Genomic DNA, 23,095 nt, shown 5'->3' on the forward strand with positions numbered 1-23,095 from the left:
GAGATCAGTCAGCTACTTAGAACTAAAAGAGCACTGAAGGGCTGAATTGCCTCCTCTCGTTCGGGAGTTTGTTTCAGTTACCAGTCAATCAATAGATAGCACTGCTTTACTCCAGCCCCCCCATAGCCCCTACCTGCAGTGCACCACTATGGCCCCGGCATACTGGGGGTTGCAGGTCTTGACCTTCTTGAGGAACTTGAGCATCCCAATAGGGGTGAAGGGGACCCCGAAATCAGGCCAGCTGGTGAAGTGGAACTGAGTGAGCAGGCGCTGAGGCTTCTTATTGGATGCATCGCCAACCTGAGAGAGAGAGAGAGAGAGAGAGAGAGAGAGAGAGAGAGAGAGAGAGAGAGAGAGAGAGAGAGAGAGAGAGAGAGAGAGAGAGAGAGAGAGAGAGAGAGAGAGAGAGAGAGAGAGAGAGAGAGAGAGAGAGAGAGAGAGAGAGAGAGAGAGAGAGAGAGAGAGAGAGAGAGAGAGAGAGAGAGAGAGAGAGAGAGGTGGGAGAGAGAGAGTGAGACAATGGACCTGATAGGAATAATTGCAATGGTGGACCAGGTCCGAAAATGGACCGCAAACGGTCCGTATCTCATGAATAGTCATCCATGGCCCTGGTATCAGATAACGGGGCGGTCGTAAGTAAACAAGCTGGCTGATAGTAAGTCAGCGCACAGACTGTATAGCGACTTCTAGCACAGAAGAACGAGATGGATAAAGAGCTTTGAACACTCAGTAATCATAACATATTCAGTTGTACCAACAACAACAATTTTTGCGATAGGAGGGTTGTCCAATTCAGTTATAGCTTTTCCGCATCTTGTTTTGATAGAAGCGTCTTCTCATGCAGGTAGACTTCCAATTCTAAAGTCATAGATAACAGCATTAACCAGGTTTAACTGACAGTACAAGAGAGTAAAAGAGCAGTAATATAATATCATTATTTTTATATAGCGCCTTTCATAGTGGCTCACCATCACAAAGCGCTTTAGAGGTAGGCTGTGAACTGTGCATTATATGCAGAGTCACTTACAATAGGACACTGATTTAACATCTCATCCGCAGGATGGAGCACAAGGAGGTTCAGTGACTTGCTCAGGGTCACACAGCGAGTCAGTCAGTGGCAGTGGTGGGATTTGAACCGGTGACCTTCTGGTTACAAGCCCTGGACTTTAACCACTTTAACCACTGGACCACAATTCCGAAAAGAAACACAACAATAACATTAGAATGGACTGTTTCAATGAGTAGTCTCTTTCAAAGGGTTGCTATCTAGCCCACAGTGTATAGCAACAGACAGACAGAACTGGAATGGATTGTTTCAGGGTGAAAGCAGCCCGTCTCTGCTCACAGTATATAGTGACAGACACAAAGAATCTGAACAGACACAATGAATCTGCCCCTCTCTGCTCACAGCGTATAGTGACAGACAATGAATCTGAACAGACACAATGAATCTGCCCCTCTCTGCTCACAGTGTATAGTGATAGACACAATGAATCTGAACAGACTGTTTCAAGGTGAAACAGCCCCTCTCTGCTCACGGCGGCTCTACCTGCTGGATGCAGAACTTGCGGATGGTGTAGTCCACCAGCACCATCATGTCCTCCACTGACACGCGGATGTTCCCGTAGGTCCAGCAGCCCTGGTCCGGCCAGTACTGGGCACACTTGCACTGCGGGGAGAAGAGCAGAGAGCCAGTCAGTCAGACAGGAACCACCACCACACAAAACCTCATCGCACCTGCGTGACCCAGCCCACACTCTCACACCCACCTCCTTTCGCTCCTTCAGGTTGGTCACCATGACGATGGTGGCCGTATTCTGCTCCCAGATCATCCTCCAGAAATCATTGACAGTCTCCTCCTTCGGTCCTGAGAGCAGAGAGGGAGAAAGTTAAAGAGCTAGACAATTAGAACAGAAGAAAGGTTACAAACGAGAGGAGGCCATTCGGCCCATCTTGCTTGTTTGGTTGTTAGTAGCTTATTGATCCCAGAATATCAGCAAGCAGCTTCTTGAAGGATCCCAGGGTGTCAGCTTCAACAACATTACTGGGGAGTTGGTTCCAGACCCTCACAATTCTTTGTGTAAAAAAGTGCCTCCTATTTTCTGTTCTGAATGCCCCTTTATCTTATTTCCATTTGTGACCCCTGGTCCTTGTTTCTTTTTTCAGGTCGAAAAAGTCCCCTGGGTCGACATTGTCAATACCTTTTAGGATTTTGAATGCTTGAATCAGATCACCGCGTAGTCTTCTTTGTTCAAGACTGAATAGATTCAATTCTTTTAGCCTGTCTGTATATGACATGCCTTTTAAACATGGGATAATTCTGGTCGCTCTTCTTTGCACTCTTTCTAGATAAGCAATATCCTTTTTGTAGCGAGGTGACCAGAACTGAACACAATATTCTAGATGAGGTCTTATTAATGCATTGTAAAGTTTTAACATTACTTCCCTTGATTTATATTCAACACTTTTCACTATATATCCGAGCATTTTGTTGGCCTTTTTTTACAGCTTCCCCACATTGTCTAGATGAAGACCTTTTTTATTTTATTTATTTATTTATTTTTAATTTAGTCGTTGCCAATTATTTTTATTATTTTCTCCCCAATTTGGAATGGTCAATTATTTTTAGGCTCAGCTCACCGCTACCACCCTTGCGCTGACTCGGGAGTGCGAAGATGAACACACTGTCCTCCGAAGCGTGTGCCGTCAGCCGACCGCTTTTTTTCACACTGCAGACTCACCATGCAGCCACCCAAGAGCTGCAGCGTCGGAGGACAACGCAGCTCTTGGGCAGCTTACAGGCAAGCCTGCAGGCGCCCGGCCAGAGTACAGGGGTCGCTGGTGCGCGGTGAGCCGAGGACACCCTCACCGACCTAAACCCTCCCCCCCCCCGGGCGATGCTCAGCCAACTGTGCACCGCTCCCTGGGCACTCCCGTCCACGGTCGGCTGTGGAATAGCCTGGACTCGAACCGGCGACGTCCAGGCTAAGAGCGCATCCTGCACTCCACGCGGAGCGCCTTTACAGGATGCGCCACTCGGGAGCCCCTTCAAGATGAAGACATTTCTGAGTCAACATAAACTCCTAGGTCTTTTTCATAGTTCCCTTCTTCAATTTCAGTATCTCCCATATGATATTTATAATGTACATTTTTATTGCCTGCGTGCAGTACCTTACACTTTTCTATATTAAATGTCATTTGCCATGTGTCTGCCCAGTTCTGAATGCTGTCTAGATCATTTTGAATGACCTTTTTCTATGACACTTCCTATGACTTTTCTTGACCCCGTAAGCAATATAAAACACAACCCCCCCACCACACCCACCCCACACACACACACACCCCACACACACACACCCAGACACAAAGACAGACCCATAGAAACACAACCCCCCACCACACACACACACACAGAGACACAAAGACAGACCCATAGAAACACAACCCCCCCCCCACACACACACAGACACAAAGACAGACCCATAGAAACAGACACACACCCCCCCCCACACACACACACACAAAGACAGACCCACAGAAACACAACCCCCCCCCCCACACACACACACACAGACACAAAGACAGACCCATAGAAACACAACCCCCCCCCACCCACACACAGACACAAACAAAGACAGACCCATAGAAAGAGACACACCCCCTCCCCACACACACACAGACACAAAGACAGACCCATAGAAACAGACACACCCCCCCCCCACCACCCACACACACACACCAGACAGAAACACACCCTCTAGACAGACACACCCACCCACACCCACCCACACACCCACCCGACACAGAAACACACCCTCTAGACAGACACACCCACACACACACACCCCAGACAGACACCCACACACCCACCCCAGACAGACACCCACACACCCACACACACACCCCAGACAGACACCCACACACCCCAGACAGACACCCACACACCCACACACCCACCCCAGACAGACACCCACACACCCACACACCCACCCCAGACAGACACCCACACACACTGGCCAATACAAACACGCCTGTTACCTTGAGCTGCGATGAACTTGTTCTTCTCCTGGTATCCCTGAAAGGGAGACAGACAGACACGTGAGCAACTCCTTTTCCACCAGCTTCCATCAAACACACAAAACTACTTCTATCCCATGCCAGTGTACACAGGCTTCACCCAATCCCACAGCATGAATGTGTGAAGACAACCGAGTTAGAAACACACAAGCACGTCATTTGAAAATAAGCAAAAACCACATTACATGCAAGTCAGGGTGTCAAGTTTGAGACATTCCCAAACGTTTCAACTAAACCCTGAGCCATCAGCTAGCATGTCATTCAATTGCTTTGCTGTCACTCGAACAGTTCATTCGAGTACATTCGGTACTAAATGGGGGAGAACTGCTTTAGCAGTGTAGTTTAATTACACAGTCTTTGAATGTCCCTAGATGGTGCTGCTTTGTGTATTTGAATAAAGAAGTCTAAGTTTACTGCAGTTTCTAGACACTAACAGATATTAAGCATGGAATTACATGTAAGCCACCTAGTGTGTGGTGCATCTTTAGTTTAAAATGAAATGAAAGTAAAGGAGGACATAGTGACGTGTGGGTAAATGCAAACGGGATCGACTCTGAGAAGTTTAAAGCCAGGATTTCAAGCCTCTCACGGGAGAAGTATTGCGTTCACACCCCCACGGGATGGAATCAGTTACAACTGGGTTTTACGCTCGTCAATACCAATTACTAAGGATTAAAACACTTATTGTAAAATGTAAAGCAAAATGAAATCAATCAATCAATAAATGGAATGAATGAATAAATAAATTACATATGCAATGCTCCCACCCCACCCCCTTGGAAGGCCCTCACGTTCATGAAGTCCGAGTCTGGGACTCCCTCTAGTGGGGAGAGGTTAGGGTTAGGGTTAGGGTTAGGGTTAATGCACCCACCCCCTTGGAAGGCCCTCACGTTCATGAAGTCAGAGTCTGGGACTCCCTCTAGTGGGGAGAGGTTAGGGTTAGGGTTAATGCACCCACCCCCTCAGAAGGCACTCACGTTGATGAAGGAGGCGTTGATGAAGTCCGAGTCTGGGACCCCCTCTAGCGAGGAGAGGTGGACTCTCGAGTGATCATCTAGGAACCAAAAAAGAACAGCACAGCTCATCAGAGCCTGCAGTATACAGTTTAGTACATACAGTACAGTTTACACATAGAGCAGTACTCAGTATAGAACATTCGGTGCAAGGGATGGAAATAAGACTCCCATTGCATAGCAGTTTGTTCCATTCCTGGTTATGAGTTGAATAAGACACACCTTGTTACTTATATACTGTGGCTGATCGAGTTTGTATTTCCATCACTGAGTGTATAGAATGATATCTACTGATAGAGCTGCGGCATTTCAATACACTCTGCACAACAATAACTTTAAATATGAATGTACACAGCGGCCACCTGAACAAATACATTAGCAGGAACTGTACAAATTAGAAGAACATTCTCTATCACCCTTTGATAAATTGACTAAATAGTATCTATTCTATGTATCCAATTGTGAAATACCAAGCCTGTACTGTATATAATGTAGATGTGTAAGACAGATAAGGAATTAGAAAGCCACTGGACCAGTTTGATCAGCACCTGCAACTCTCACTGCGTTTACCACATTTGTCCAGTGACTTCTGAACCACCCTGTATATACAGAGCCCCCAGCACAGCTGTGTAAGAGAGACCTGTATTCATCTCAACAGCTTTTACATTTCAAAAAGGAATGTAACGTGCAGAACACAGCAGAGAATGCATCAAGGATGTTTTGAAATTGGCACTAAGTGCCTGCAGGGTCACAGCCACCATGTAGGAGGTCAATCGTGGGTCAGCAGGAAGCGGTGATGCACACACGTACGTCACGGCACACACACGTACACACACACGTCACGACACACACACACACACGTCACGACACGCACACACACGTCACGACACGCACACACACGTCACGACACGCACACACACGTACACACACACACACACGTCACGGCACACACACGTACACACACACGTCACGACACGCACACACACGTCACGACACACACACACACGTCACGACACGCACACACACGTACACACACACACACACGTCACGACACGCACACACACGTCACGACACGCACACACACGTCACGACACGCGCACACACGTCACGACACACGCACACACACGTACACACACACACACACGTCACGACACGCACACACACGTCACGGCACACACACGTACGTCACGGCACACACACGTCACGACACGCGCACACACGTCACGACACACACGTCACGACACACACACACGTCACGACACACACACACGTCACGACACACACGTCACGACACGCACACACACGTACACACACACACACACGTCACGACACGCACACACACGTCACGGCACACACACGTACGTCACGGCACACACACGTCACGACACGCGCACACACGTCACGACACACACGTCACGACACACACACACGTCACGACACACACACACGTCACGACACACACGTCACGACACACACGTCACGACACGCACACACACATCACACGCACACGTCACAACACACACGTCACGACACACACGTCACGACACACACGTCACGACACACACGTCACGACACGCACACACACGTCACGACACACACGTCACGACACACACGTCACGACACACACGTCACGACACGCACACACACGTCACGACACACACGTCACGACACACACACACACATCACACGCACACGTCACAACACACACGTCACGACACACACGCACACACACACACGTCACGACACACACGTCACGACACGCACACACACGTCACGACACACACGTCACGACACACACACACACATCACACGCACACGTCACGACACACACGTCACGACACACACGTCACGACACACACGTCACGACACACACGTCACGACACGCACACACACGTCACGACACGCACACACACGTCACGACACGCACACACACGTCACGACACACGCACACACGTCACGCCACACGTCACGCCACACGCACACGTCACGACCCACAGGTCATGGCAGGTGCTTGGTGTCGCAGGACTGCCGCAGCGTGAGCAAAGCCCTGGCAGGGAGGAAGTGGTACTCACAGGGCAGGATATTGACGTAGCGGTTCTTCTCCTTGTTCTCCTCTTTAGAAGCTGCGTCACACGCTGCCTGGATGGGACACACGGGCAGGGCCTGGAGAGGGAGAGGGAGGTCACAGGAGGGGGTGAGGAGTAGTAGGTGTCGTGTCCCTCCAATAAAGCTACCTTTGGAAACAGGCAGGACTGTGTGTGCCTGGAGGAGTATCAAATTGTGCTGCTAAACTACTTCTAATGAAAGTTATTTTTTGACAGGAATATCTTTAAAATGTGCATTAGGCACCCTTTCCATACATTTGTGTCCAGGCTTGTTCATGATCTATATATTCATCTGTATTATACACAGACACACTGTAAAGAGACTCACGTTGAACTCCTCCCTGAACAGCTTGTTGTCGTCTGCCATGCGCCGGTTGATCTCTTCCTCCAGCTTGTCCACAGAAAGGGGCGGGTACTTCCTGTTAGTGCTGGGAGACCTGGCCAGGAGGGGTATGCTCTGGAGCTCTGAGAGAGAGAGAGAGAGAGAGAGAGAGAGAGAGAGAGAGAGAGAGAGAGAGAAAGAAAGAGAGAGAGAGAGAAAGAAAGAAAGAGGGGGGGAGAAACAGAGACAGAGACAGAGAGATAGAGAGAGACAGAGACAGATTGAAGTGCCTATCCTTGCTGTTACTTTCCCTGTATCTGAGATTGAAGTGTCTGTCCTTGCTGTTACTGTCCCTGTATCTGAGATTGAAGTGTCTGTCCTTGCTGTTACTGTCCCTGTATCTGAGATTGAAGTGTCTGTCCTTGCTGTTACTGTCCCTGTATCTGAGATTGAAGTGTCTGTCCTTGCTGTTACTGTCCCTGTATCTGAGATTGAAGTGTCTGTCCTTGCTGTTACTGTCCCTGTATCTGAGATTGAAGTGTCTGTCCTTGCTGTTACTGTCCCTGTATCTGAGATTGAAGTGTCTATCCTTGCTATTACTGTCACAGGCTCTATTCTTGGGGCACATTCTATAATCTTCTATTTAAATTCATCTAAAATACTTCAGGCAGATTCTTCAAACTGTCTTCCATACCACCCACAAAGTTGTAATAAACTACAGGGATTAACATGAGACTCCTATTGCATATCCTTTTCACCCATTCCAGGTTTTGATAAGGTTAGACACAGTCTATAGGTAACAGTCTTGGATGTGTCTTATTAAACTCCTAGTAAAACCATGAATGGATCAAACTGCTATGCAATGGGAGTCATATTTTCATCCCTGGATTCATGCAGGGATTCTGAACAGTACCTTTGTAAACAGACCCTGTTATACTTCCTTGCACTAGCAGGTAGCGCTCTAGATGCTATTGGCTGCTGCTGAGAAATGAATCAGAGACTCCTGCTGTGCTGTTCCCTGTATCACCAGTCACTTTGGAAGGAGACAGACAGAGAAGCTGCCTTACCTGTGTCGTCCGCACGCCCGTTGACCAGTCTGAAGGAGTTGGAGTGACTCCCTGCCTGCTTGTACTTCTTAAACCTGAACGGGAGACAAGGGGTCGCAGGGTTACACACACTGAATGCAGCTTGGAAGAGCTACAGATATTACTGCAGCAGCTTAGTTCTCACTTCAGTGCTTTCTCTCATGCACCACTTCCAGGAGCTCATTGCTCCCAGAACAGTATAGTTGGTTCTTAAAGGATTCCCACATCAATCTTCATTTGTTACACCTAGTTGTTGTTTGCTGGATGTCTCTTTTGTAATGTGGGTAATGTGTGGTCTAAGTGTGGTCTCACCTGTGCATTACACCTCCTCATAACCTCCCTCTCGTTGTACTGTATAGAACTGGACTACAGACGCTAACTGTATACCACGGTTCTTCAACAGGCAGCCCGCGGGCCAAATCCGGCCCTCGAGAGCCTTTCTTTTGGCCCGTCAAGCGTGTCCATTACAAAAGCTGAAATTGCTGATACGCAAGATTATAAAATCACTGTAATCTACAGCGTATTTGCTTCCCCTAACAAATCGGGTTTTTTTTGGCAGCCTAATACAAGAACAAGTCAGCTGATTGGCCAAGCTTTATTTCTGATGAGCTATCCTTTTGGCATGCGTCACAAATCTCCGCCCATTTGCTTAGTTTTAGTGCCTCATTGGTTGAGCAATGAGAGAAGGCGTTGTGCAATATGAAAATAGCGGTAGTAATATTATTTTCTTCAGGGCGGTGAAACTATCTGAATATTCTTACAAACATTGCTGCACATTCATTCGAAGCCAAAAGTCGACGTCTGTGTCTAAAATGGCAAGTGATGTGTGAGATTAACATAAAAACCAACAACAACAAAGTGATGCTTCAGATCTGGCAAGCGAGTCAGAATCGAGGGATACAGACCGCTGCAGGTAATGCACATCGCTCGAAAGTGCTTCACACTTTCCAGACACTGGGCAAAGGTACATGCTACCTATAGTGATCAACGTTTTGTTTTGTTGTGATCCTATTTTCTGTTATGAGGAGAGTAATAAACGAAAATGGTGGGGTTTTTTTGTACAACGCCACCTTTTCCACATATATTTTTTGAAGCGTTTATGTAAGTTACATTTGACAGTTTTCACTTGCATGCACAGCTTAAAAAAGTAAACCCCAGTAATGCTGTTACTTCATGAAAATGTGTCATTTGCCACTTTGTTTATTGCGAAGAAACTACAATGGCAGGGATAAAAAAAAGAAAGAAAAACCGCGATGTCTACTTATGTGCTGTTTCTGCCTGAAATACACGCGTGGAAAGTGTATCATTTTAAGTTTGACATCCTCTGCTTTACAGTTAATTCAGTGGAGCAAAGTAGAGCCTTCACAACCTCTTCTGGAATAGTACAGTTTTACACATTATTTTAGGATAAATAGTATTGGAAATTGCTTTAATGTTGTAAGATTTAGCTGGGAATTGTGCAGCATGTGATTGGAACGGGAAAGTGAAAGTAGTTTTTGTGTTCATTTAACTTAAATACGTTAGCAATGTACTTTAGCTAAGGTGTTGTATTAAGTTATATGATTGATTAACCTATTACGTTTAACCTGTTGTCAGAGCAATAACATATATATATATATATTTTCTAATCTTCCAAAACACCAGATGTTTGTCTCCAGTTTATTGTAGAAAGTCTTGGGAAGTTGAGCGGGGCTGATGTATGTTTAAAATGAGAAACAGTTTGGTTTTATTATAGAAATACATGAAAAAAACTTAAGAGCATATGTCTATATTTCTTATATTTTGCATCATTGTTAGGAAAATTAGCAATGCGGCCACCAGTAAGTGTTCAGTCACAGGAAATTGGCCGAAGAAACCGAGCCTGTCAAACATCTTTTATTTAGGCTTAAAAAAAAACCTGGTTTGGCAACAGTAAGAAATGCACCTGCGGCACGCCTCTCAAAGACGGCACGGTGGATATGCACTGAAGCACGCCTCTCAAAGACGGCACGTGGATATGCACTGAAGCACGCCTCTCAAAGACGGCACGGTGGATATGCACTGAAGCACGCCTCTCAGAGACGGCACGGTGGACATGCACTGAAGCACGCCTCTCAAAGACGGCACGGTGGATATGCACTGAAGCACGCCTCTCAAAGACGGCACGGTGGATATGCACTGAAGCACGCCTCTCAAAGACGACACGGTGGATATGCACTGAAGCACGCCTCTCAAAGACGGCACGGTGGATATGCACTGAAGCACGCCTCTCAAAGACGGCACGGTGGACATGCACTGAAGCACGCCTCTCAGAGACGGCACGGTGGACATGCACTGAAGCACGCCTCTCAAAGACGGCACGGTGGACATGCACTGAAGCACACCTCTCAAAGACGGCACGGTGGATATGCACTGAAGCACGCCTCTCAAAGACGGCACGGTGGATATGCACTGAAGTTTATTTCCCCCTCTGTTTACTGTCATGCCATGTATTTAATTTAGAAACTTTTCATTTCCATTGAAACACACTGGCGCTAGAATATGCATATTTAATCAGGCGCTTAGTAAGATGCTTCTACAACATAAGTGCTTTCGTTAGTTAACTTGAATGCTTGTAGCGCAGTAATTGTCAGAACATTTTCTAGTTTTAATAGAATTAAAATGAATAACATGCTGTTTTAATAGCATTACAGTGAGATTTGTATAATTATTTGTTTGCAAGATGTCATTTGAATACTGGTCAGGAAATGGTATTTGCGTGATATTTTTTATTATTAATGGTGATCAAACATTGTAACTTGTTAAGTAGTTATTTCTGAGATGTATTAGTTGATTGGTGCAAGTGCAGTGTTGCAACGTTTTGTTACTGTATGTAAAGTCTGATTGGATAGTCAGATTTTCATGACCATTTAAAACAACCCCCCACCACTACGCACATCTTGAGCGCCCTGTGGCCCCCCCCCAGGTTTGGAAATGTCCTTATCTGGCCCTCCAGAGAATGTAATTGAGTAGCACTGCTGTATACCCTGGCATTCCGGTGGGAAGGAGCTCAGCCTTGCTGCTTGCCTCTTCACACTGGAACATATTTCAGCAGCAGGATAAGTCATGTCTGCTTTAGAATGGATCAGAAGCAGCTACACTAACCCTAACCCTAACCCTAACCCTAACCCTAACTCCACTCAGAAAGTCAAGGAAGAAACGTTCTAAACCCTTAAACCACACCACATTATTTTATTTAGATATAATGACTTCTAATGTGCAGAAGTATTTTGTGGATACCTCTAATCAAGTTGAGAGTGTGCTTTCACTTGCACACTTTGTATGATAGACTCCCTGACACAGCAAAGACTGTGTGAGAAATACACTCTAAACTTGATCAGAGGTAGCTATCAAACATTAATAAACACACAATCCAGGTAGTCTGAGCAGATCTCCTACCTCAGCATGTAGAGCACAATGATGATGAAGACAATGACCAGCAGAGAGGACAGGGCCACCATCACTGCAATGATCGGAGTCTCATCTGTACAGGGACACAAGGGACACTGTCACTGGAGAGGAGCACTCACTCACACGCTGGACAGGAGTGCTCACTCACACTCGCTGGAGAGGAGTGCTCACTCACACTGAAACTCTCTCTCTCACACACAGGAGTAGAGCTCAACCACTCACTTTTGATCATCATTGCATTGGTTTAAACAAACAGGAACGCCAACTGGACATCCAACAACAAAGATGGGAAACAGTCTTCCATTGAACAGCAGGTTGAACCATAAAAATAACTTTAAAAAGCTCCACAGTAACAGAACAATAGCAGTCTCATTACCATCCCTGTACTGTACCCTACATCACAACCGCTGTCCACACAGTGAGCATGTTCAGTTATTGCTCCCAAAATTGTTCTGAGAGTTTTAGAGCTCTTCTGCACTGGTTAAAGTTGCAGCAGGAAATGTCCACCAACATACCCAGGAGCCCTGTCCTGTATCTCACCTGGTCCATTTGCTGCTCCTCCTGAGAGGGAGAGGGGAGAGAGAGGGAGAGGGGAGAGGGGAGAGAGAGAGAGAGAGAGAGAGAGAGAGAGAGAGAGATCATTCCACAAGCAATAAACAATATAAACTAAAAATCTATTACATACAGCAACCTTGTATATCAGAGTACAAATAAATCCTTAAATTAAAAACTGAAGTCTAGCTTTAGGTAGTGATGCTTTGTGGAGGACAGTGAGAGTCCTACCTGAGGTAGTGATGTTGTGTGGAGGACAGTAAGAGTCCTACCTGAGGTAGTGATGCTGTGTGGAGGACAGTGAGAGTCCTACCCAAGGTGGTGATGCTGTGTGGAGGACAGTGAGAGTCCTACCTGAGGTAGTGATGTTGTGTGGAGGACAGTAAGAGTCCTACCTGAGGTAGTGATGCTGTGTGGAGGACAGTAAGAGTCCTACCTGAGGTAGTGATGCTGTGTGGAGGACAGTGAGAGTCCTACCCAAGGTGGTGATGCTGTGTGGAGGACAGTGAGAGTCCTACCTGAGGTAGTGATGCTGTGTGGAGGACAGTGAGAGTCCTACCTGAGGTGGTGATGCTGTGTGGAGGACAGTGAGAGTCCTACCTGAGGTAGTGATGCTGTGTGGAGGACAGTGAGAGTCCTACCTGAGGTGGTGAGGCTGTGTGGAGGACAGTGAGAGTCCTACCTGAGGTAGTGATGCTGTGTGGAGGACAGTGAGAGTCCTACCTGAGGTAGTGATGCTGTGTGGAGGACAGTGAGAGTAATACCTGAGGTGGTGAGGCTGTGTGGAGGACAGTGAGAGTCCTACCTGAGGTAGTGATGCTGTGTGGAGGACAGTGAGAGTCCTACCTGAGGTAGTGATGCTGTGTGGAGGACAGTGAGAGTCCTACCTGAGGTAGTGATTATGTGTGGAGGACAGTAAGAGTCCTACCTGAGGTAGTGATGCTGTGTGGAGGACAGTGAGAGTCCTACCCTAGGTGGTGATGCTGTGTGGAGGACAGTAAGAGTCCTACCTGAGGTAGTGATGCTGTGTGGAGGACAGTGAGAGTCCTACCCAAGGTGGTGATGCTGTGTGGAGGACAGTGAGAGTCCTACCTGAGGTAGTGATGCTGTGTGGAGGACAGTGAGAGTCCTACCTGAGGTAGTGATGCTGTGTGGAGGACAGTGAGAGTCCTACCTGAGGTAGTGATTATGTGTGGAGGACAGTAAGAGTCCTACCTGAGGTAGTGATGCTGTGTGGAGGACATTGAGAGTCCTACCTGAGGTAGTGATGCTGTGTGGAGGACAGTAAGAGTCCTACCTGAGGTAGTGATGCTGTGTGGAGGACAGTGAGAGTCCTACCCAAGGTGGTGATGCTGTGTGGAGGACAGTGAGAGTCCTACCTGAGGTAGTGATGCTGTGTGGAGGACAGTGAGAGTCCTACCTGAGGTGGTGATGCTGTGTGGAGGACAGTGAGAGTCCTACCTGAGGTAGTGATGCTGTGTGGAGGACAGTGAGAGTCCTACCTGAGGTGGTGAGGCTGTGTGGAGGACAGTGAGAGTCCTACCTGAGGTAGTGATGCTGTGTGGAGGACAGTGAGAGTCCTACCTGAGGTAGTGATGCTGTGTGGAGGACAGTGAGAGTCCTACCTGAGGTGGTGAGGCTGTGTGGAGGACAGTGAGAGTCCTACCTGAGGTAGTGATGCTGTGTGGAGGACAGTGAGAGTCCTACCTGAGGTAGTGATGCTGTGTGGAGGACAGTGAGAGTCCTACCTGAGGTAGTGATTATGTGTGGAGGACAGTAAGAGTCCTACCCGAGGTAGTGATGCTGTGTGGAGGACAGTGAGAGTCCTACCCAAGGTGGTGATGCTGTGTGGAGGACAGTGAGAGTCCTACCTGAGGTAGTGATGCTGTGTGGAGGACAGTGAGAGTCCTACCTGAGGTGGTGAGGCTGTGTGGAGGACAGTGAGAGTCCTACCTGAGGTAGTGATGCTGTGTGGAGGACAGTGAGAGTCCTACCTGAGGTAGTGATGCTGTGTGGAGGACAGTGAGAGTCCTACCTGAGGTGGTGAGGCTGTGTGGAGGACAGTGAGAGTCCTACCTGAGGTAGTGATGCTGTGTGGAGGACAGTGAGAGTCCTACCTGAGGTGGTGAGGCTGTGTGGAGGACAGTGAGAGTCCTACCTGAGGTAGTGATTATGTGTGGAGGACAGTGAGAGTCCTACCTGAGGTAGTGATGCTGTGTGGAGGACAGTGAGAGTCCTACCTGAGGTGGTGAGGCTGTGTGGAGGACAGTGAGAGTCCTACCTGAGGTAGTGATGCTGTGTGGAGGACAGTGAGAGTCCTACCTGAGGTAGTGATGCTGTGTGGAGGACAGTGAGAGTCCTACCTGAGGTAGTGATTATGTGTGGAGGACAGTAAGAGTCCTACCCGAGGTAGTGATGCTGTGTGGAGGACAGTGAGAGTCCTACCCAAGGTGGTGATGCTGTGTGGAGGACAGTGAGAGTCCTACCTGAGGTAGTGATGCTGTGTGGAGGACAGTGAGAGTCCTACCTGAGGTGGTGAGGCTGTGTGGAGGACAGTGAGAGTCCTACCTGAGGTAGTGATGCTGTGTGGAGGACAGTGAGAGTCCTACCTGAGGTAGTGATGCTGTGTGGAGGACAGTGAGAGTCCTACCTGAGGTGGTGAGGCTGTGTGGAGGACAGTGAGAGTCCTACCTGAGGTAGTGATGCTGTGTGGAGGACAGTGAGAGTCCTACCTGAGGTGGTGAGGCTGTGTGGAGGACAGTGAGAGTCCTACCTGAGGTAGTGATGCTGTGTGGAGGACAGTGAGAGTCCTACCTGAGGTGGTGAGGCTGGCTGTGGTCTCCACAGTGGGGGGAGAGGGAGGGTGTGTGGTGGGCTCTGCAGGCTGTGCCCCCCCTCCCGTTGTGATGTTGACGGTGGGGGGGAGCTGGGGGTCGGTGGCAGTGTCATTGCCCCCGCTGGGGGAGGGTGTGGGAGGGGGAGGGCTACTGGAGGTGGTCTCGTTGGTGCCAGTGCTGATCGTCGTGGCGTTGCCGGCCTCCGGAGAGATAGTCGCATTCACCGGGGCAATGGTGGTTGCTGTGGAGACAGTGGTTGCCAGGGTGAGGTCGCTAAGCACAGAGGAGCGGTTTGCTGACGAAGTGTTTGAGGCTCCGGCCAGAACAGGGGACTCTGTGAGAGCTGGAGACAGACAGACAGACAGAGAGAGAGAGAGAAGGGGGTGTTAGGAACATTCAAAATAGATAGAGGCAAACCTAATATTAAGTCATAATTTAAAACTTAAAGCAGACAAACTTAAAGTGCCTTCATCACACTAATTGTGTAGATGCGTGTGTGCGTGTATATGCACATGTGGGCACGTGTGTGTGTGCATGAATGTTACTCACCAGCGGCTGCGTTGGGGTCCTGGGCAGAGCAGAGAGCCGTCAGCACCGCACTGAGCAGCAGGAGCAGGAGCCTCGAATCCATGCTGCCCTGAGAGCGAGAGCGAGAACGAGAGCGAGAACGAGAGCGAGAGAGACAGAGAGCGAGAGCGAAGAGAGAGAAGAGAGAGGAGAGAGAGAAGAGAGAAGAGAGAGAGAAAAGAGAGAGAGAGGAGAGAGAGAGGAGAGGAGAGAGAGAAGAGAGAGAGAAGAGAGAGAGAGGAGAGAGAGAGAGAGAGAATGTCCTGAGTAAGAGTCAAATTGGATTCCTACCAAATCATCGCACAACAGATCATATTTACACCCTACACACCCTAATAAACAAACACGTACACCAAAAAAGTAAAGGCAAAATTTTCGCCTGCTTCATTGACTTTAAAAAAGCATTTGATTCTATTTGGCATGAAGGTTTATATTACAGAATTCTTCAAAGTGGTGTAGGGGGTAAAATCTATGATATAATAAAATCAATGTACACAGAAAACAAATGTGCAGTCAAAATTGGCAACAAAAGAACTGATTTCTTCACTCAGGGGCGGGGGGTGAGGCAGGGCTGCAGTCTGAGTCCAACACTGTTCAATATTTATATTAACGAGTTGGCTACGATGTTGGAGCAGTCTGCAGACCCCGGCCTTACTCTACACAACACCGAAGTCAAGTTCCTGCTCTATGCAGATGACCTGGTCCTGCTGTCGCCCACAGAGCAGGGGCTGCAGCGGAGCCTGGCACTGCTGGAGCAGTACTGTCAGACCTGGGCCCTGGCAGTAAACTTTAAAAAGACCAAAATAATGATTTTTCAAAAAAAGGCCAGAACTCAGGGAAACAGATACCACTTCACCCTAAACAACACTACACTAGAACACACCTCAGACTACACTTACCTGGGCCTGACTATCAGTGCGTCAGGGAGCTTTAACCTAGCAGTGAATGCACTAAAGGAAAAAGCCAGAAGAGCTTTCTATGCCATCAAAAGAAGATTCTATAAAATAAATATTCCTATCAAAATATGGCTAAAATTAATTGACAGTGTCATCCAGCCCATTGCGCTGTATGGTAGTGAGATATGGGGTCCACTCAGTCAACAGGACTACACTAAATGGGACAAACACCCAATCGAAACCCTGCATGCTGAACTCTACAAAAACATCCTACAGGTGCAGAGAAAAACACCAAATCATGCATGCAGGGCAGAATTAGGCCGTTACCCGACACTCATAAATATAAAGAAAAGAGCACTAAAGTTTTGGATGCACCTAAAGAAAAGTGAATCAGACTCCCTCCAGTATGAGGCCATGCAAACCCAAGAGCTCAGCCCTGAAAAGAGTCCTCTAAGCCAGCTGGCCCTGAAGCTCACTGCACTGAACCCAACTAATAATACTAAAACAAACCAGCTTCAGGTCAGCACTGCTTACCAGCCCCCAATCAGAGTCAACCAAATTATAAAACTAAACTTATTTTAAAAAATTTGCAAATTCCCTCCCAAACTTCCCAAACATGTCCAACCCTGAAAAAGTCTCAATCCTCCTGGGAGAGGAGAGAAGCACAGCCCAACTAGCAGCCCAGTATGTGTCTGCGTGTCACAGACTGAGGGACACACAATGAGAGCTCTGCACAGAGACACACACACACACTTATGTATATACAGTATATATGTTGTTGTGTATGTAGGCATGTATGTATTATGTAAATGCTTATTGTCCTGATATATATTTATTGTTAGTAGTGATATGTTTTTTTTTTTTTTTTTTTTTTTTTTTTTACTGTACTTTATAAATCAGTTTGTTTATATATATGTATTCATGATGCATGGTATATATACATGTCTGTATTGTATAATTGCTTTGGCAACACCTGCTATTGTAAGTCATGCCAATAAAGCACCATTGAATTGAATTGAAAAAATTGAGAGAGAAGAGAGAGGAGAGAGGAGAGAGAGGAGAGAAAGAGAAGAAAGAGAGAAGAGAGAGAGAAGAGAGAGAGAAGAGAGAGAGAAGAGAGAGAGAAGAGACAGAAGAGAGGAGAGAGAGGAGAGAAAGAGAAGAAAGAGAGAAGAGAGAGAAAAGAGAGAGAAAAGAGAGAGAAGAGAGAGAGAAGAAAGAGAAGAGAGAGGAGAGATTGTTAAGGGGAATTTACAATGTAATGCGCTGTTCTCATAATGGCCACCAGATGTCAGCAGCACATCATCCAGAAAGCATTTGCTGCTTCAGTATGGGCTATTAACAAATACATACAGACTTTAACAAATGTATTACTTTATCCCTAACTAGACAAATGCATGCATGCAGACCGACTACAGATTATTATTATTTTCTCTGTTTTCTAAAACCACGTGCAGGAGAAAAGGGTCAAAGTGTGCACACGCACAGTATGCTATTTCAATAAGTTTTCCGAAGTGTGTTTACATGATATACATTTTGATAGTTTTCGGAATTTAAATCTGAAATTTCTAGGTGCTGTTTTCCGAAAACTGACTTTCGGAATATTCCGATATATTTTCTGAAAACTGTGTTTACGTGACTTTTGATATCGGAATTAGTTTTTTTGAAAAATATCGGAATTCTTATGCTGATGTAAACGCACTGAATGTTTCCACACAGACGGTCGAAGATGCCAATTACTACACTTTCATGTTATTTATTTATCAACACTAAGAAAAAAAGGAATGCCAAATATACTTTAGTTAACATTAAAAACCAAAACAAAAGGGAGCTCTCAAACATCAAAACCTGACGCTTCTGGTTTTGGGTGGCAAGAATACAAGACGCCAGGGCTGGACTAGACACTCGTGTTTCTCTACTAGAATAAAGAGAAGCTTGTGTCCACTGTTGTGTGTGGTGTATGGCAGTTGCTACCATGACACAGAGTGACAGCAGTTCAATCACTGTTCTGAGCGTGCTAATCTTGCGGCTTTGAATTTCATTACCCTCAGCACAGTACTTGCTTTTGCACTTGCTTCAAAAAGTCCCCACTGTGTCAGGATCGTCTAGAAGACTGGCCTGGATTTGGCAGGCTACTTCCAATCAAGCACAGCAATGTCTTGTTCCCATTAAAATGAACTCAATTTGTCTGAACAGCTGTAAACTCCCAATGTTCTTGGAGAATGCTTATGTTAAACCTTCTTTCTGAGCAACTGAATTCCTTGGCTCTGCCTCCTGATTCCAATGACAGATGGACATCTCATCCCCAACACACCCTCCTAACGAGGCCCTCAGTACCCTGCGTGACCCGGGTCCAGTTATAGGAATGGGAGCCCTCACAATACAGCCGCTCCAGTCATTCTGGTCCCCACAGCACCAAAGGGACACTGCGACCCAGGACAGTCCAGGGAAGAGCAAGCAGACTAATCCCAGGGGTTCAAGCAGAGGTTTTCAAACTGTGGGGCGCGCCAAGGTTATTAGGGGGCGCCAATACCTGACTGGAAAACACTTTGACCTCCTGGCGACTGTAAAAGCTCCGCAGTAAACGGCCGACTCGGTGGATCTCCAGGATGATTGACTCAATCAACGACCCAGGCAGGGATGATGTTCAACCTGACCCACTCCCTGTTCAACCTCACCCACCCCCTGTTCAACCTCACCCACCCCCTGTTCAACCTCACCCAGGCCCCGTTCAAACTCACCCAGCCCCCGTTCAACCTCACCCAGCCCCCGTTCAACCTCACCCAGCCCCCGTTCAACCTCACCCAGCCCCCGTTCAACCTCACCCAGCCCCCGTTCAACCTCACCCAGCCCCCGTTCAACCTCACCCACCCCCTGTTCAACCTCACCCACCCCCTGTTCAACCTCACCCACCCCCTGTTCAACCTCACCCAGCCCCGTCCACAGAGCTTGTGTCGTTTCAGACCTATCGCAGATCAGTGACTATCGCCCAGCTCGCCTTCATTTGAAAGAGCAACGGCGCCGGGTTTTAATATCAAATACATTTTGTTTACAAATAATAATAAAAAAAGGAGCTAGATTTCGCTCGACCTGCAGTTTATAACTAAGCAGGGGTGTCTTAGCTTTTATAAAAAAGGAGCTAGATTTCGCTCGACCTGCAGTTTATAACTAAGCAGGGGTGTCTTAGCTTTTATAAAAAAGGAGCTAGATTTCGTAGACCTGCAGTTTATAACTAAGCGGGGGTGTCTGAGCTTTTATAAAAAAGTTAATAAAATGAAGCTGGACAAACATTACAATTACTATTCATAACTGCATTAACATTAATAAAGACTAATCTCTTATTAAAATATTGCAGCCTCGTTTTCTCTTTCTTTATTCCAGTTTTAAATGTGAAAGTAAGGACTTGGAGGATTTAAAACCTCATTCAGTTGTTTCACAGCAGGTACGGAATGGGTTACCTGGTCATGCTGTTGAGGCAGAAACACTTGGATCCTTTAAGAACCAACTTGAAAAGACTTCTAAAGTTAAAATCCATTGGAATACAAGGACGTCCATGCAAGTGGATACAAAACTGATAAAACACAGGAAGTACTTGTAGCTCAGTGGGGCACCACAGGGCTCCGTCCTTGGACCACTCATGTTTCTTATCTACATCAATGACTTACATCAGGGCATAATTAGCAGCCCTGTCAAATTTGAAAAAGACACACAGCTTGAGGGAGTGGCCAATATGCTTACAACCACCAGGAAATCCACAAGGAACTGGGCAAAAAAACAACAACATGGCAAATGAGATGTAACCGCAGCCTGTCACATATGTAGGGATCCACATACAAATGAGATGTAACCGCAGCCTGTCACATATGTAGGGATCCACATACAAATGAGATGTAACCGCAGCCTGTCACATATGTAGGATCCACATACAAATGAGATGTAACCGCAGCCTGTCACATATGTAGGGATCCACATACAAATGAGATGTAACCGCAGCCTGTCACATATGTAGGATCCACATACAAATGAGATGTAACCGCAGCCTGTCACATATGTAGGGATCCACATACAAATGAGATGTAACCGCAGCCTGTCACATATGTAGGGATCCACATACAAATGAGATGTAACCGCAGCCTGTCACATATGTAGGATCCACATACAAATGAGATGTAACCGCAGCCTGTCACATATGTAGGGATCCACATACAAATGAGATGTAACTGCAGCCTGTCACATATGTAGGGATCCACATACAAATGAGATGTAACCGCAGCCTGTCACATATGTAGGGATCCACATACAAATGAGATGCAACCGCAGCCTGTCACATATGTAGGGATCCACATACAAATGAGATGTAACCGCAGCCTGTCACATATGTAGGATCCACATACAAATGAGATGCAACCGCAGCCTGTCACATATGTAGGGATCCACATACAAATGAGATGTAACCGCAGCCTGTCACATATGTAGGGATCCACATACAAATGAGATGTAACCGCAGCCTGTCACATATGTAGGGATCCACATACAAATGAGATGTAACCGCAGCCTGTCACATATGTAGGATCCACATACAAATGAGATGTAACCGCAGCCTGTCACATATGTAGGATCCACATACAAATGAGATGTAACCGCAGCCTGTCACATATGTAGGGATCCACATACAAATGAGATGTAACCGCAGCCTGTCACATATGTAGGGATCCACATACAAATGAGATGTAACCGCAGCCTGTCACATATGTAGGATCCACATATAAATGAGATGCAACCGCAGCCTGTCACATATGTAGGGATCCACATACAAATGAGATGCAACCGCAGCCTGTCACATATGTAGGGATCCACATACAAATGAGATTTAACCGCAGCCTGTCACATATGTACGATCCACATATAAATGAGATGCAACCGCAGCCTGTCACATATGTAGGGATCCACATACAAATGAGATGTAACCGCAGCCTGTCACATATGTAGGATCCACATACAAATGAGATGCAACCGCAGCCTGTCACATATGTAGGGATCCACATACAAATGAGATGCAACCGCAGCCTGTCACATATGTAGGGATCCACATACAAATGAGATGCAACCGCAGCCTGTCACATATGTAGGGATCCACATACAAATGAGATGTAACCGCAGCCTGTCACATATGTAGGGATCCACATACAAATGAGATGCAACCGCAGCCTGTCACATATGTACGATCCACATATAAATGAGATGCAACCGCAGCCTGTCACATATGTAGGATCCACATATAAATGAGATGCAACCGCAGCCTGTCACATATGTAGGATCCACATACAAATGAGATGCAACCGCAGCCTGTCACATATGTAGGGATCCACATACAAATGAGATGTAACCGCAGCCTGTCACATATGTAGGGATCCACATACAAATGAGATGTAACCGCAGCCTGTCACATATGTAGGATCCACATATAAATGAGATGCAACCGCAGCCTGTCACATATGTAGGGATCCACATACAAATGAGATGTAACCGCAGCCTGTCACATATGTAGGGATCCACATACAAATGAGATTTAACCGCAGCCTGTCACATATGTACGATCCACATATAAATGAGATGCAACCGCAGCCTGTCACATATGTAGGGATCCACATACAAATGAGATGCAACCGCAGCCTGTCACATATGTACGATCCACATATAAATGAGATGCAACCGCAGCCTGTCACATATGTAGGATCCACATACAAATGAGATGTAACCGCAGCCTGTCACATATGTAGGATCCACATACAAATGAGATGCAACCGCAGCCTGTCACATATGTAGGGATCCACATACAAATGAGATGCAACCGCAGCCTGTCACATATGTAGGATCCACATACAAATGAGGGGTACAGGTATAGAACCAGAAAAGGACTGAGCTACAAAGATAGACTGAAGAAACGGAATCTATTTAGCTTCTAAAGAATAATTAGGGGAGGATTTGATTGAAGTCTTTAACATGTTAAAGGGAGCTGACCCTAAGTTAACCCTTGATGATACCTCAAGCACAGCGAAGGACTCGGAGGCTGGGGGTGGTATAAAGAGGCTCAGTATCATCTCAACACTGCGCCAACCTGCTCAAATGATCACAGCATAGCTTCCAACTTAAAGACCGTCTTTGGTTTCTGCTCCTAGCTAGTTAATACATATCACATTACACTTAATGTT

General features: G+C 46.7%; 1 protein-coding gene across 1 annotated transcript in view; it reads right to left on the bottom strand.

The window, feature by feature from the left end:
- LOC131697401 (receptor-type tyrosine-protein phosphatase alpha-like) overlaps positions 1-23,095 on the bottom strand; it is a 78,169-nt gene that overhangs the window by 10,524 nt on the left and 44,550 nt on the right. The window contains exons 3-14 of the mRNA XM_058985667.1: positions 15,970-16,057; positions 15,398-15,763; positions 12,572-12,592; positions 12,020-12,104; positions 8,585-8,658; positions 7,524-7,660; positions 7,163-7,253; positions 5,055-5,131; positions 4,039-4,075; positions 1,770-1,867; positions 1,550-1,669; positions 134-300 (exon numbers count right to left, since the gene is read on the bottom strand). Of these exons, the coding sequence (XP_058841650.1) occupies positions 134-300; positions 1,550-1,669; positions 1,770-1,867; positions 4,039-4,075; positions 5,055-5,131; positions 7,163-7,253; positions 7,524-7,660; positions 8,585-8,658; positions 12,020-12,104; positions 12,572-12,592; positions 15,398-15,763; positions 15,970-16,057 (1,361 nt within the window). The remainder of the gene's footprint in view (positions 1-133; positions 301-1,549; positions 1,670-1,769; positions 1,868-4,038; positions 4,076-5,054; positions 5,132-7,162; positions 7,254-7,523; positions 7,661-8,584; positions 8,659-12,019; positions 12,105-12,571; positions 12,593-15,397; positions 15,764-15,969; positions 16,058-23,095) is intronic.

This window comes from Acipenser ruthenus, chromosome 2 (genome assembly GCF_902713425.1).
Source record: "Acipenser ruthenus chromosome 2, fAciRut3.2 maternal haplotype, whole genome shotgun sequence".
Taxonomy (NCBI): domain Eukaryota; kingdom Metazoa; phylum Chordata; class Actinopteri; order Acipenseriformes; family Acipenseridae; genus Acipenser; species Acipenser ruthenus.